General features: G+C 43.6%; 1 protein-coding gene across 1 annotated transcript; it reads left to right on the forward strand.

The window, feature by feature from the left end:
* Positions 1-10491: 10491 nt before the first annotated feature.
* LOC121838198 (4-coumarate--CoA ligase 1-like) lies at positions 10492-15291 on the forward strand. The gene is made up of 3 exons (XM_042294293.1): positions 10492-10582; positions 13557-13817; positions 15170-15291. The coding sequence occupies exons 1-3, from the start codon at positions 10492-10494 to the stop codon at positions 15289-15291; spliced, it is 474 nt and encodes a 157-aa protein (XP_042150227.1).

Raw genomic sequence — 15291 nt, forward strand, 5'->3', positions numbered from 1 at the left:
AAATCTAGGAAATGTTGCGGAGTTACACATTTAAAATGAATGCCTCAATTTACACAATATTATGTAATGTGAGAATTTTCCGGGGACTGACATACGTCGGCTAATATCAACCGGCCGCAGTTACTAGTATTAGGAACGATAGAATTATCATACTCTCCAACAGCGTGTTGCATCCGATGAACTAGTCGGTCCCCGGCCCTGGACTTTTCGATCTGGATGAGCACCGTACCGACGTGGGACAGGGTATTAATACTGCGTGATGCACGTTGAGGACCCTGGGCTAACAGTCGTACCGCACCCTCATCTACAGCGGACGCCACAGACACCCATTGCGGGTGACTACTTACCCGATATTTATAAAACACACAAAAGCTTAATACGTGGTCTGGCCTGGTAGTCTACGATCATCCTCATATTGTCACGAACGAAGGTGACAAGAAGACGAACAGTGAACTGAAAAATAAAGGTTTAATGGGCGAACTTTTGCCGAACAAAATAAGTAAAGAAAGAGCGTCGAGGCAGCGGAAAGCGGGCGGCGATTCGGCGGCGTAACAGAGAGCGAGAGCGAGACTGACTCGACAGGTTCGCAAGTAGCTGCTTATCTATAGTGCGTCACTATCTCGAAAGTTCAGCAAAGAATGTTCGAGCGTCGTGCGCTCGGGGCAAGGATGAAGTGGCACTTTTGAGAACAAGAAAGCAGAGGGAAAGCTACGTCCGGTGCGAGAACGTACGCGAATCTTCCAGAAGTCCGCGGCCGAGCGCTGATTTCTCGGCCCTGCGGGCGGCAATATTCGTGTCCTTCGAGCTTTATTTTATGGTTTGGCCGACTCCAGCTGCTAACAGTCATTTAGCTGTTTGTCAGTATGTACAGCGGTACGCCGACGAACGTCTACGGCGCGCACTAAACTCAGGACGCTGAGTTGGTTTATTCCTTCAGGGCAGTGTGAAAAATATTACTTTTGATTTAGCACTTACATATTTCTGTTCGGGACGATATCTGAAAACAAAATATGTTATAATGCCTCCCTTTTGTACTTTTAGAAAACAAAAACCGCTAGGTATGGCCGCTCGAATTGTGAACCGAGTAATACACTCTCCTTTTTGCGGACATCGAAATTGGAAACAGCGGCGCTCCCGAACTTATAGAGCAACGCTTGAGAACATTATCGAACAAGACAATTATTGTGAGTATTGATTTCTATCTATACATTACTGTGGCGTTCGAAACGAATTGCATACTTGTAGGGGCACAAAAAGGTTGAAATCCCTGTTGTACGTGGTGGTGATGCAAGACTGCTAGAGTAACCGCTGATGTGAAAGGTGCTTCATGAGTAGGCTACTTACATTTTTTTTCAAAATTCACCTGCTGTTTAACTCGGGGGTCAGCACCACCATCCTCAGACTAACTATTCTCAGCTGCTGTCTGCAACGCATTTTTCAGACAACATCTATATATACAATCAGTACTTCAGACCGGGCTTCTATGTGAACATAACTCTTCGTTTAGCGGTAAGTTACTGAAATGCCGATGGCATTCAGCAACCTCGTATTTTTTTTTTATTTGGACTCCTTGACAAAATGAAGCAGTCAGCTTATAGGAATGAACATATAAAAAAACTGCAATAAGCTCAAACTAAATTAAAGTTAAGAGGTCTGCAAAAAGTGAAAAGCATTCTGCGCTGTATTGTTAAAGGGGTCATGAAACGCTTTTCCAACTTTTTCCTGTTTAGCCTTCCTCCTCAGCTCATAAATCGCGCATTCCACCAAACAGTTAAAGAAGACGAAAAGGGGGAGTCCCCTCTTGCTCGCACTCTCGTTTGTGTAATCCGGACACATCTATTCTCCCCCTAGAAGAATAGCCCGTCGCTCAAAATTCAGACAAACGTTGCTTTCCCCACCCCGTTCATTCCGAAGCTGACAGTGCTGTTGAAGCTACGTGCTCGTTGGGCCAGTTACCCTTGCCACGTGAGCGTGGCAAATGTGGCTGCAGAGAATGAAGTCAGGTGATGAAAGGGAGGCGGCTGATTGGTCCGGCAAGCACGTAGCTTCCACCACAATGTCAGCTTAGGGGTGAAGGGAATAAGTGAGGTCCGGTTGCGTGTGACGTCAGTTTGGACCCGATAACGCGCTTTTGGGACCGCGGATGTATCACAGTGAAATGGCAGAGAGGTTGCGAATGGGAGGAGGTACGAAATAGTCCGCTCTGTTTTCAAATTTTCGCACTGAAAGTTAGGCTTTTGACTTTCTACCTTTTTTCTTTTGGTCGACTGAACGATGTGCTATTAGTAAAATCCCAATCTAAAATGATTTATCCCAACCCAAAAATCGTTTCATGGGCCCTTTAAGCAAGGACACACACATTGAGCGCTTTGAAATAATTAGCAAACTAGGAGTAGGATTTAAAAAAAGAAAAAGAAAAAAAAAACGGTTTTACTATATGTGTATTAAGGCCGTATTTTCTTTTTTTTTCCGGCTCTTGCGAGGGCGTGGCTCTGTCCGTGAAGAAATAAGAACAGGATGTTTGGGCGCCCGACAGGAGCCTGTTCTAATCGTGCTCCGTTCCTCTGAACTAAGCTCCGTTCACCCCTGAGCCGAAAGTACGGAGAATGGCAGACGCTCGCCGGGCAAATCAACAGTCCCCCTTTTGTCACCTCACTCCGCTCTCTGCTTGGCTATCGGCGGCGGCAAGGCGACCACGAAGGGAAAGTGAGATCGGCCTCCACCAATGTTACAAGAACAACTCAGTTGGGAAATTAACATATAGCCTGCTCTGAGAAGTGTGGTACCGATCCGTACTCGAGAACCGAGCTAATGGAGATTGCAACGCCGCCATTTCTTCCGCAGCGGCCACTCGGGGAATCGTACGGCTGCTTGCATTGGTTCGGGAGTGTCGCATTCAATAGCGTCCCCTGTTACTGTTCTATTTTGGCTTTAATTGGGCATTTTGGCGCCGAAACATATACGGTGGAATGGGCAGCAGGGATGTTATCACCGTCTTCCAAGCGGACGCGCCGCGAATTACTACAGAAGTTAAGACGTGCCCAGGTTGGGACGCGCTACCTGAAATCACCGGTGAGACATGGTTGTATGAAAATAATATTCATTGTGCCACAAAACCTTGTAAACTAAAAATTGTAAAAAATTTCAAGCGCCTGATATTATGTACTAATCTCCAATGAAAGTTCCCACAGAGAGAACTTTTTCCGCCTGTTTTCATGCAAAAACATACTTTTAGAAGCTCTAGGTGACCATAGTAACGATAAAAGATTGCACCGCTATCTTGGCGGCTCAAGCCTGGGAGTTTTTGTACTCTGGGAACATTCAGTAACTCTTGCGGTAGGCATATAAAGCAACTTTCTTGTTTCAACTCGTCGCTAAAGGGCGGAGCTGTTAGCCTATTTAGCTCGGTCTCGGTAAACGCCCGAGGTCCAGATTTCAAGGGTAAGTTTCCCAACCGAGTGTTCTAGTAACCTTGGCCTCCACGTACCTTCCACCGCATTGCCAGCTCAGAGGTGAATGCAGTATAGCGTTGATTGATATATCCCAAGGGTGACATCACATATCAGTTAAACTGACGAAAATACCTTTCCGGAAAATCCCACTAGGTCGTCAAACATTTTCTTTTATTTGTGGGGCCGCTCAATGTACGCTCGGGTCGGCCCAGTGTAGCCGAATCCCGGGAAATGTCCAACCTTGTACGGAAAGCCTAACTTCAAAGTGTAAACGTAAACTTTATTTGAACGAATGTGACATATAATTTAAAAAAAAATTAAAACATATCTTTTTTTACATGCATTCAAGTTTAGTCCCTCGTTGTCCCCTGGAGCAATGTTTGTGAGAAATTTCCCTCGGTTCGGCATCACTGTCGTCGACCCTTCGCTACTTACATGCTGAAAGCCGCGTCTTTTCTTCTCACTTAAACAATAAGGAACATGTAACAAAGCCGTTACGTACAGCATTTTATTGTCGTCCTGTGTTTTCGAGCGTTCTTAGATTCTAAAATTGCTAAATGTTATGCTAAATTAGGGCTCAGATATGAGGAAGCCGACGGAATGAGATTTAACTATGGTCCTTAGATAAACTATTTGTTGGTCCGGAATCTTGGGTGGTTTCCGCCCCAGTAAATATTGTCACCACAAAGACGAATATCCAAAAAGAAAAACAAACATAAAACTTTAAACTTTTTATTTTTGAAGGCAGCTAGTTGAATTCTTTGTTTTGTTTTAAGTTATTCCGAAATGACATGACCTCTAGGTTTCAAGCATATAGGTGGCGTTATCCATCGTCCATTTTTTCGACGGGTTTGTGGTAATAGTGGAGTTCTATTAAAGATTGGACGCATCCAATGACTTCTTTCCAAGTTGGTTTCTTGAAACATACGTCCATTCGTCAGGACTTGCGAGCGATCTAATTGCTTGACTCCTAACGTCGGCTGCGCACCCATAGTTCTTCAATTTGAACTTCGGGTAACGTTTCCGTAGCGTTATTAGAAGATTCCGGACAGGGTAACCTAAGGACAATGATGATACCTCCTGTTTCGTTATGTGACCAGGCAAGGCTAGAGAAACTTATTTTTGAAACGTCTTTTTTTTTGTCTTCTAGGTTGACACCTATAAAACCTTGAGTGCGTTTCAGCTGTTGGAAAAAATACGCAGACACGCTGTAGGTTTCAAACAATACGGTCTGAAACCAGGGTTCAGCGTGTGTGCTTACGTTGGCAATGGAGTTGAAAATGTAGCAGCAGCTTCTGGGGTTGTGTTTGCGGGCGGGACCCTCGTCATGGCAAGGCCGACCTCAGTGGCAAGTGAGTGCCCATTACACGCCTCCGTTTCGGTAGTAGCTAAGGTGCAGCCATTTTGAAATAAAAAAATTGCCTAATCTAAGACCGTTTTTATAGGGGAGCTAGTCTATATGATTGAAGACTCCCACTGCACTTTCCTATTTGTCGATCAATAAACCGCACCGAATATTGCCAAGTTTATAATACCCACGTGCGTTAAGGTAAGCATATCGTAATTTTTTTATTCAGATTAAGTATTGACGAGACAAAATTTAAAAAAAAAAACTCTTTGCCTTTTATTCGTTACATTAAAATGGGTCATCTAAAGTAATTTTTGAGTCTCATGATAGAAAATGGTTGACGCTGTCATTGTTTACTATCCTGAAGTCGACGGACTATCACTCCATTTAGGTTTAAGGAATTTCACCTATATTGTCATGAGAAATATGTGACCGTCAGTTTGTTCTTCCTGGGTAAGAGCATTTTGTATTACTTCGCAGGCGGTGTTCGCCGTGGGAAGCGTGCCCAATTCCATTGATGTTCTCCAGTTTGAAGAATTGTCGGATGCCCCATTCAAGCCTCACGTGCCTACTGACAGCGAGGAAGAAGTTGTGGTGGTACTGTACACGTCAGGATCAACGGGCCTTCCAAAGGGCGTGGAACTGTCACACAAAGCGTTTTGTGCTGCGTTTTATGGATTCAGGTATGCCGATCGGAGTGGAAGAAAGCGATTTATTTTTAGAAGACTAGATCAAAGTTGTGTGGTACCTGGAGACTCCCATTTGTTATGCTTCCGTATATATGTACAAAGACAGACAATTTCTGCCTTTAACATACACAGGGTCCAAGAAGAAGAACAAAAATGCATTTTGTACATCTCGCGTAAAAGAGTCAGATATTTAAAAAAAAGTATTCGACATGAAACCGCTGAGAGCTATTTTGTTACAAACCCTACATTATAAAAAGGTTTACATTACAAAAAAAAACGCTTACTTTCTTAAAGTGTACGAGGGAGGTCGCAAGTGACCTCCCTCGTGCATAGATTCACAAGTGACGTCACGAGTGACGTCGCGAAGCTCACGACCCTCATGAGGCCTCCACGAGTGACGTCTCGATGGAAAAGGGAGGGAGGGGGAGGAGAATGGGGGAGGAGGAGGGGGAGGAAGAGGAGGGTAGGAGGAGGAGAGGAAGAGGAGAGAGGAGGAGGAGGGGCATACCCTTCTCTCCGTACCCTCACCTCCTCAAGAGCTGCACTCTAATTCGGCATTATACAGAATTGTAAACGTCCTTCATTTTTCACAATCAAATCAACATGGCCGACAGCGTTGCTCGGTTACTTGGTCGCGACGACCAACGGGCATTTATTTTTCTGCGTGCTTTTCTCGCTCGTTCGACTTCAAACACCAAGAAAAAAGAAAGTACTTGAAACCGACCACGGCGGACATGAAGGCTGGATCCCCAAACGTGTGGGAAAAACTACAATAAAAACGATCCCGCCAATCAAGCGACCGCCGAGGGCTAGCTTAGTGAGCTCGGAAGAATATAAACCTGGCTAGGCAATCCGACCTGCTCCGACGCAGCGTTGCTCCGACTGTCTTTGGCCAAGACCGTCTGTTCATGACCGGATGGCCTACTGAATGGAATATGCCCGCGCAACCCTTGTGGACCCTTCCCGTATGAATAGTTTGATCGCTGACCTCAATTTTAGACTAAGAGGTCAATCTTTTCTCTTGTTTTCACAGTGAGTGGTGACGTGCAACGTCGTCGGAAAGGGACTCTCATCGACTCTATCTGCTTGTTTTGTGTGATATAAAGCTCAAACAAACGTCGTATGAATTACCTTCGCGACCTATCATATGTAAACTTTCTTATTAATATAGCATTTTTATTCCGACAGGACGGTATTTAAATACTGTCGAACTAGAACAGTTCGTGGGAGCTAGGCGATGCCAGTTTGGCCTTCCTTTAACGAGTGTCACGTCAGCATCGAATTGCAATTGTAAAAGATCGGTCCCGAAGCGGTTGCCAAGACGCGGTTCAACAACGGGAATCCAGCATTTGGATCAAACACGCGCGTCCCCTTCGAGAGTGAAAAGCTGTTTACGTTTCTCTAGCTGACACTCTCGTAGTTCAAACGTATATTTTTGGACGTCGGTTCGCTCCTGCATCTCCAAGGCCGCAAAAAATAACGTGTCGATTTGTTTCTATCTCATCGCAAACGACCGGTGAGGACCGCCTTCTTTTAGTAAAGGTAACAGTTATGTTGATATCGTAGCGATCGAGTTCGTACTATAGCACTCGACGAAGGCGGTTATCCTAGCCTCGGCATTCGGGCCCGTTTAAATCCGGTTAGCGTCGACATTTCACTGCACGGACACGAAAACCAGAAAAGTGTTGGCGAAAAGGCCGCCTCCGTTTGTTATTAAATATGCACATGCTTAGAAACATGCTATGCTCTCCGCTTGGTTGTTCGTGCTGCCAAAGAAGCTGTCGCCATAGCAACTGCCGCTCTCACGGGGATTGGGAGCTTGTGGGACCACTGAAGTTCTAGTTTTTCTGAACTAGAACGCCGCTTTCCTCCTCTAAGATAAGAATGCGCTCGCGTACCCATTGGCCTGACAGTCAGGTCAAACTGCTGTGAACGACGATCTTCGTAGTGTGGAATACACGTTGTGGAAGCACTGTGGACTTCTTCGCCAAGTTCAGTTTGACCACGCCACCGCTACCTCAATGCATCGAGGGAACTTTAGTCTTTTTGTACGAGCGACAGCTTCGCTGGAGCTCTGAGCGTGTAGAACACAAGACGGCACGCGCCCTCTCGTGCACTGCCGTTTGCCTCCTGGGGAGTAAAGTTATGGCGGGGTCACGCATGCATCGAACGCTTGGAAAGATTAGTCTATTCTGTTTAAGCCCGATTTGTCTATACATTTTCGCTATACTTCCGTGAGTGGCGCTGGGGTGTGAGGTATTCAACGTCATAACCACATCGGTTTCCAGACTACCAGGCGGTACTGACAAGTCACTTTATTTGCCTTAAAATTATTTTTCGTGTGTTTCCGAGCAGAAGACTGGCGTTTCTAAGGTACTGACACAACGTAGTTTCTGGCTAAGCGAAAGAAAAGTATTAAAATTGGGTTTCCGAACCCCTTTTGGCAGCTCTGCATGGGCGGCGCCACACCTGCCCTTCAGGATATGTTTTTTTTTATTCCGTTTATTTCACTTCATTATTACCATAGCAAGCCGAATTATTGTCATTCTAGATTATATTCTCTCCTTCCCCACAGGATTGACTTTTGTGGAGGCTTGTGAACGCCGTGGAGGCTTTTCAACGCCCCTTTTAGTGGATCGGTATCTCAGTAAGACGAAAGGTCAGCAAGGCTTTGAGGGACACTAACACCTCCAAAAATATTTAACTGTTTTGCCTTGCGATTTAATATGCTGTGAAGAGACTACCCAATCTCTATTTTGCTACAGACCCTATTGGAAATGACACTTCAATCCTGATGTGTTATGGAACGCCCTTAGCGCTTCAAATTCCTTCCGTTTATCAAACTCCTCAAACTTAATAGGTCTGGTGAACTTTCAGCGACCCGTGTATATGCCGCTACGTCCGTTGTGGCGATGAATTATACACCATGTCCCAAATAGCGGCCAGGCTCTTTAAATCGACCGCAAAACTCGGTTTCTTAAGCTATCGCGTTTTGATTTTGTACTGCGTTAACCAAAGGTGGTTATTTCTTCTATAAAATTCGCAGAGAGCGAGCTTACCTTAGGAAAAACGTAAAAAAAAGAAGAAAAAAAGGCTCAACTTTTACAGAAACGCAGCGAAGCCACCGGTCTTCAAACCATAGGGCGCCCTATGGTTCGAAGACCGGTGGCTTTGTTGCGTTTTCATAGGAGTTAAGCCTTTTTCTTTTCTTCCTTTTTCCTTAGGCAAGCTCGCTTTTTGCGAATTTTATAGAAGAAATGCACCACCTGTGGCCAACGCTGTACAAAATTGGAACGCGATAGGGTAAAAAACCGATATCTGCAGTCGATTTAAGGAACCTGGCCGCTATTTGGGACAGGCGGTAGTATGGTACATCGAGAATAATGTCGATTGCAATGTCTAGTTAAACCTTTTATACAATTATATGCTTGAGAATCGGAGGAATGTTCACCCTAATATGTCAAAGAGCTTACAGACGTCACATTTAACATCGTAACACCGGTAAACTTAGAGTTTCGAGCACAGTGTATCATACATTTTAGGTGCATTAGACGTCTAACCTTCTTCCTCATTTCCCGCATATATCAGCGCATGGCGCCCCAGTCATCGAGGCTAGAGAGCTTAGATTGAAGAGTAGGTTCGTTTCAAACCATCGGGAGCGTTTGCAATTTAATGGCGGTTGCCTCCCGCTTCGATCGTTCGCAGTGCGCATGCACTGCACTGTCGCGTGGCAAGAAGGAAAGCAGGCAAAAAGGCAAGTACGCTCGCAGACGATCAACGCGTTCGACACCTCCTCGCAGCTCGTATTGATAACGAGGCTTAAAAACCACGTGACCCCTTTCAAGCAGTTGGGAACGGTCCATAATAGAGGCTCTCTAAGGCCTATGCGACGCCGTCGGCTACGTGGAGAGTGAAACGTTCACCGTCTGCACCGAAGCGTTGTAAACACCCCCCCCCCCCCCTCCAAAAAAAAAGTTTTGTAATATTTTGCCTGGCTACCTATTATGGTGTCAGAAGTCTACCAATCAACATTTTGCTGGAGCGTTACCTATACTAATAATAAAGTGAAAAAAACGAAACTGTTCGAAACCGAAACCGAAACTGGACTGGGCAGGAAGAAGAAATATAGAGGAGAAAGTTATCGGAAGTTACGTAACTTAGCAACATTTAAAAAAATATACTGTAAACGACTAAATTTTCGCGAGGGCCTAATTTTCGGGAATTTCGTGAATCGCCTACAAACCCGAAAAATACGTCTCGCGAACAATTCGGGCAATATGTAAACACTACGGAAGCTACGCTCAATTCGCGAAAATTAGAACCCGCGAATAATTTCAAATTTTCCGCTTTGGCCCGATTCGCGAAAATTTGAGCCCGCGAAAATTAAGTCGTTTACAGTATATATTTGCAGTTTTTTAGAAGCCACAAAAAAGGGTATGAATTTATGTGGCTCTTTTAATGTGGTGTGTCTGCCTTCGATGGCCCCTGACTTCGATTATCTTTCATGGTTGTGTCTACAGTCTAAACCACCGAAAAAGCCACGTAAGCACGGAGAAGGCAGTGAGCGCGACTGAAACCAGCCAGTTCTTGATCGGCGGCTATCGGAAGCAAAGGAAACAAATTTCGAGCCGGAAATCGGGTTCTTGTTAGTTCTGGTCTCACATATGTCATGTGCAAATGAAACCCTCGGCAAGCATAAATACCCTGTCAGTGTCCCTTTAAACCGAGTGTGTTATTCTTCAGACCTAAAATCCGCTTTCAACAATAAAAGATGGCTTCCAGGTATCAAACCCAGTGTGCGAAAAGGAAAATGCAAAAGTTTTAATATGAGAATCAATCAGCACAGATAGTCGCACACCTGCATTTTCGGAAATGGTACTGCCAGTTGTCTATTTGAGTGAACACTATTCTGGACACTATACAAATGGTAACCAAAATGATTTCCTAGGTTATAGACCTAACCAGTGGAAACTCACTGGGCCCACACCGAAAAGGCGAGATTATGGTTCACAGCCAAAGCGTCATGAAAGGCTACATCGGGCATCCAGAAGCTACTGCTGAAGCATTGGGCGATGATGGCTGGTTGCGTACAGGTAAAAGGCCAAATAAAAATTTATATTTGCAGTTATCACAGCGACCTCTGAGTTATACTAGACTGGAATATCTCTTTTGAACTCGACTAATGCACAGACGCTTCACGTGCACTTTATTATATCCTGTCTCAATCTCATTCTTGCGCGTTGAACAATTTTAGACAAAATAAAATTACACTTTTTTTTTAACAATGCATCAAAACGAACAATTTATCTAGATCATCAATGATTGCTCATATGGGTTATTTAACACGTTTCACTCAATATATAAACAATCTCACAGTGGTATTATCCACATCTCCTAGTAATTCAGGTCCCGGGCGTCCACTTTCTGACGTCACGGTAGCCAGGCGAGTGCGCGGGAAAAGCTAGGAGTGGGCTAGGCGTGGAGCTTCACTGTGCCGGCGCGCTGCCGGCGCGGCGCGTAACTTCGAATGCAAATACTTTTATGATTGTTATTAAAACGGAACCCGTATATGTCTCATCGTTCAGTCGACTTTCAAGGTTCTTGAGCGAAAACACGTCGGCTACAGGAAAGGTACCAAACCGTTTACGAATTAGGCAGGCGAATGAGAGGCGATGAAATTTAGAAGGATGGCAAAGGCGAATTAAGAGGAATCAAAGTGAATTACGAGGAAACAAAGTGAACTAAAAGTAATTAAAGAAGAAGTAAGAGCAGTCAATGGGAAATAAGAAAGACTATAGACCGAATTATGTAAAAAAGAGAATGTGAAAAAGAGAACGTGAAACAAAGTAAATCATGTGTGTCTGTAATGCATCGGCGCTTGGGCTCTCGCCTTCAAGTCGTCTCAGAGATAACATAACAAACCCTGTGAATTTTTTCCGCGTGCATAAACCGCGTTCCAAAGATCAGGTTCTACGTTTTATACCTAGGTGCCCATGATAATAATTTTGACTTCTAGGCTTCGTGTATTAAATAACGATGATTAAAAAACGTGGTAAATATTCTCGACAACACCCTTCAAACACTTGTGTAAGTTGTCACTGTTATGAAACCAAAGGAAGCACTGTCCAGCAATCACAAGTATTCTAGTTTGAAATATACTTTATAGTCTCTCTATTTTATCACATTGAGAGCGTGCTTTCCTGATGATGAAAGGCTCCTGGATGTGAAATAAATACAATGAAGTAAAAATTAATTTTCTCCAGCAAACTATGACGCATAAAAGGAAGTTAAGCTTAGGTACATGCAATGCTAGTACCTACATTTTGTTTGCAGATGTTAAGAAAACATATTGAAAGACTTCGAAAACAGGAGTATTCATCCGAACGTTTTTATTGTATACAATAGAATTTGCTCTGAGAACAAACATCGCTCGCACACATGCATAGATTACTTCATCAGCCCACACATGCTTACACCCGAAAGCACACTGCCCAATAAGTAAGCAGTGAAAACAAAAAACTCATATTTAATCTCTCGATCTCAAGCAAACGACTGTGCCGCACATTCGTGTCTTGCTTTTCATTGCTTCCGATCCGGCTGTCGTCTAAAAAGCTGTATTGCCGATTTCCGTAATTTGTATAATTTTCTTTTTTGTTATATATACTCGGTACAATTAACAATACACTTATAGAGCGTTCGATGTTGAGGACGGAAGAGATGTCGCGACCGACCCCGAGCTTAGGGGAAAACGTCCTGTTTATACTCTCGTGCCGCCTGACTCGCATCGACGATCCAGTAACGTCGTCGTCTTTTATCGGCGGTTTGACAGGCCGATAGACCGCAACAGAGCTACTCCCCTCCCCTCCCCCCCCCCCCCCCCCCCCCCCCCCGAGCCTTCGCCTGCAGGTATGCATACAGCTTGTAGGGGAGGGACCGACTGAGCTGTTGCGGTTGCAGCAAGTGAGTTGGGCTATTGCCGTTGGCGTTATCTGTAGCGATTAACGAGGCGGCAGGTGCCCAGTCACTCGTCCGCCGCCTGCCGCTGCCGCTCATGACTTCGCTGCATTGCTCGAGGACAAGAGGGATCAAGATGCATAAGAAATAATTTGGCGCACCCTGGTAGTCGGACAAATGTCATCAAAATTGTCGCTGGTGCTTGGCATTAAAGACTTCGGCTGGCTCTCTGCGACTGCATGGCCCAGAAGCGGTAACATTGTGATTCCCAGTACAAAGCAAGCAGGCTTTGTATAGTATTATGCTTTGGAAGCAAAGAATGATGCAACATTTTTGAAGAAAAAGCAAAAAAAAAAAACATTTGTAATATGTCCGCTTGTTTATAAACAAAGCAAACGAAAAAAAAATTCCCCTAATGGAGTTTCAATATGACAGCACTTAATGACACCAATATCTATACGAAGGCACCGCAAATTTCTCTGTCCTGTAGGGGGAACATTTGTTCAATGAGCTTTAAGCTGCAATGCGTTGACACAGAAACACTGTCTACATAGGTATAGAATACGTTTTTTTTTAAGCAGTGCACTAAGTGGCGTTTATACCCGTATTTTTTTTTTTTTTTTTGCTTGAAAGGTAATTTGATGCTGGTGCTTTTGAACATCGTTATTTCGAAAGAAAGCCTTGTAATGGCCTCCGAAATCAAGGAAAATTGGATATCTATGTTGTGGGAGAAACCTGCCAGTGATATTAACTTAACCATGACTTTGTATTTCTAGAAAATTCTATTTCTAGAACATTGGTTCATATTTCGCAAAGGTGTAAGGTGTATTTCACAACCGAGAGCTTGAAACCCGCAAAAAAAAGCCTTTAGAGCGGAATGCATATATTTCCATACGGGATGATTGACCAATCAAAAGATATGCGGAGAAATTGTTTTCATAAATACGGCCTAACCATGGTTAGTGCACGAGCGCTAAAAATAAAATTTTTTCTTCTGCATAGCGTCTCATGCGCGCACTTCCGACGCGTGCATTTCTAAAACAACCGTTAAAATCGCGTACTTCGAATTGAACGAACATGGGAATTTAAACAGGGCCGATATTTCACTTTCAGGAGATTTAGGCTTATACGACACCGATGGAGGAATTCATATTATCGACAGATTAAAGGAGATGATAAAATGCATGGATAATACCGTCACCCCCGCTGAACTGGAAGAACTTCTATTGACCCATGAGGCTGTTGCAGAGGCCGCAGTTGTGGGGGTTCCCAGCTCCAAGTACGGCGAGGCTCCAGCAGCTTGTGTCGTTGTCAAAGACGGTTTCGAGAAAAACCTCGAGAGTCTGTCGATGGAATTAAAGGAGCTCATTGCAGGTATATGCCATGTTCTCGATATAGAAATTTCGTTTTATGTTGTATTTCAAGGACGACCTACCTCGTATCTTGTTTTAGTTTAAATCACACGTTAACTGCACCAAATATATTTATTTAAACAAATAACTTATAGGCTCCAAATATGAATGATGGTCACCTATAAAAGTATTATTTGTTTTGTGTGCACGAGACCGTAAAAGTACCTACAAATTCGAGATAAAGAATTTCAGGCAAAACGCAGGAAGATACTAGTAGGATATCTTGGCAGTCATATGGAAGCCACCCTTACTTAGAAACCATCTATTTTTCCTTAGCAGTCACCTCATTTAAAACACTACGACTACCTTTCGTCACCAGAGGAAAGTCGCACTCCCGTGTTTATAGGGAATATAAAAGATATAGTACTTTTTGAACATCATTTATGGTTGGTAAAAGCTACGTTCAGAGTCTGAAGATTTTGAAGTTGCAATAAAATCTTGTGACCCGGAAACAAAGCTTTCAAAGAAGCTCTTGTCCAGTGCACCGTCCAATATTATTTTTGTGCAAGACCTGGTGAAGTTGCATTACTTTGATTTTAAAGTTTCAATGAAGAAAACATTGGTTAACTTACTTCTTGCAAGCACGAGGGACGAAAAACTACAAGATTTTAAACCACATTCTGAGAAATGATGGGGTGTATAGGGGCACACCCTATGTACCATCATCCCAAGACAAAAGTTCGACGTTCAGTCCAAAGACGTCAAACCGACGATACTAACTTTCAAGAGTGGCTTGATTGTCGGCCGATACAACTTATTAGAATATATAATGTACGCATTAAAGGCTACAGTAAGATAACCGAGGTTTTTTTTTGGCACTGCTAAACCTCGGTGTTTTTTTTTTTTTATTCAAGTCTTCCATACACAGGTTAGCTATTTTGTACGTTATATCCAACAGCTATAATACCGCTCATAAAAGTTGGTATCGCCAACTCGACGTCAGTGAAAAGAACGTCCAAATGTAGTTTCGGGGTGTTAAACATGGGGCAAGCGGGGCACCCCTATATACCCCCTATTTCTGAGAGTGCAGAACAGTTTACTGCTTTTTTATCTCCGCACTGAAACAAAACACAGTTTAATATATGATTTTTCCAATAAATATATCATAACTTAAATAAATTATATAAGATGTGTGTATAAGTTATATGTAAGTTACTATATGATTTTATAATTTTCCAAATGTTTATTGGAGACGTTCACATAATTTTACACAAGGGATGCTCAGAAATGATTGAAGGAATGGAGTGATGAGCTTGCGCTACATTCTACTGATTTTTATTTGAATTGTTTCTGACCTTTCTTTCTGTTTCGCAGATCAAGCGGCTGTTTTCAAGCAGCTGTACGGCGGAGTTTCCTTTATGAAATCTCTTGCCAGGTCCCAAACCGGAAAGATCCTGAGACAAGACCTCAAGTCAAAGATTGCTCATGAAAAATAA

Source organism: Ixodes scapularis, unplaced genomic scaffold, assembly GCF_016920785.2.
Source record: "Ixodes scapularis isolate PalLabHiFi unplaced genomic scaffold, ASM1692078v2 PGA_scaffold5__190_contigs__length_132052651, whole genome shotgun sequence".
Classification (NCBI taxonomy): Eukaryota; Metazoa; Arthropoda; class Arachnida; order Ixodida; family Ixodidae; genus Ixodes; species Ixodes scapularis.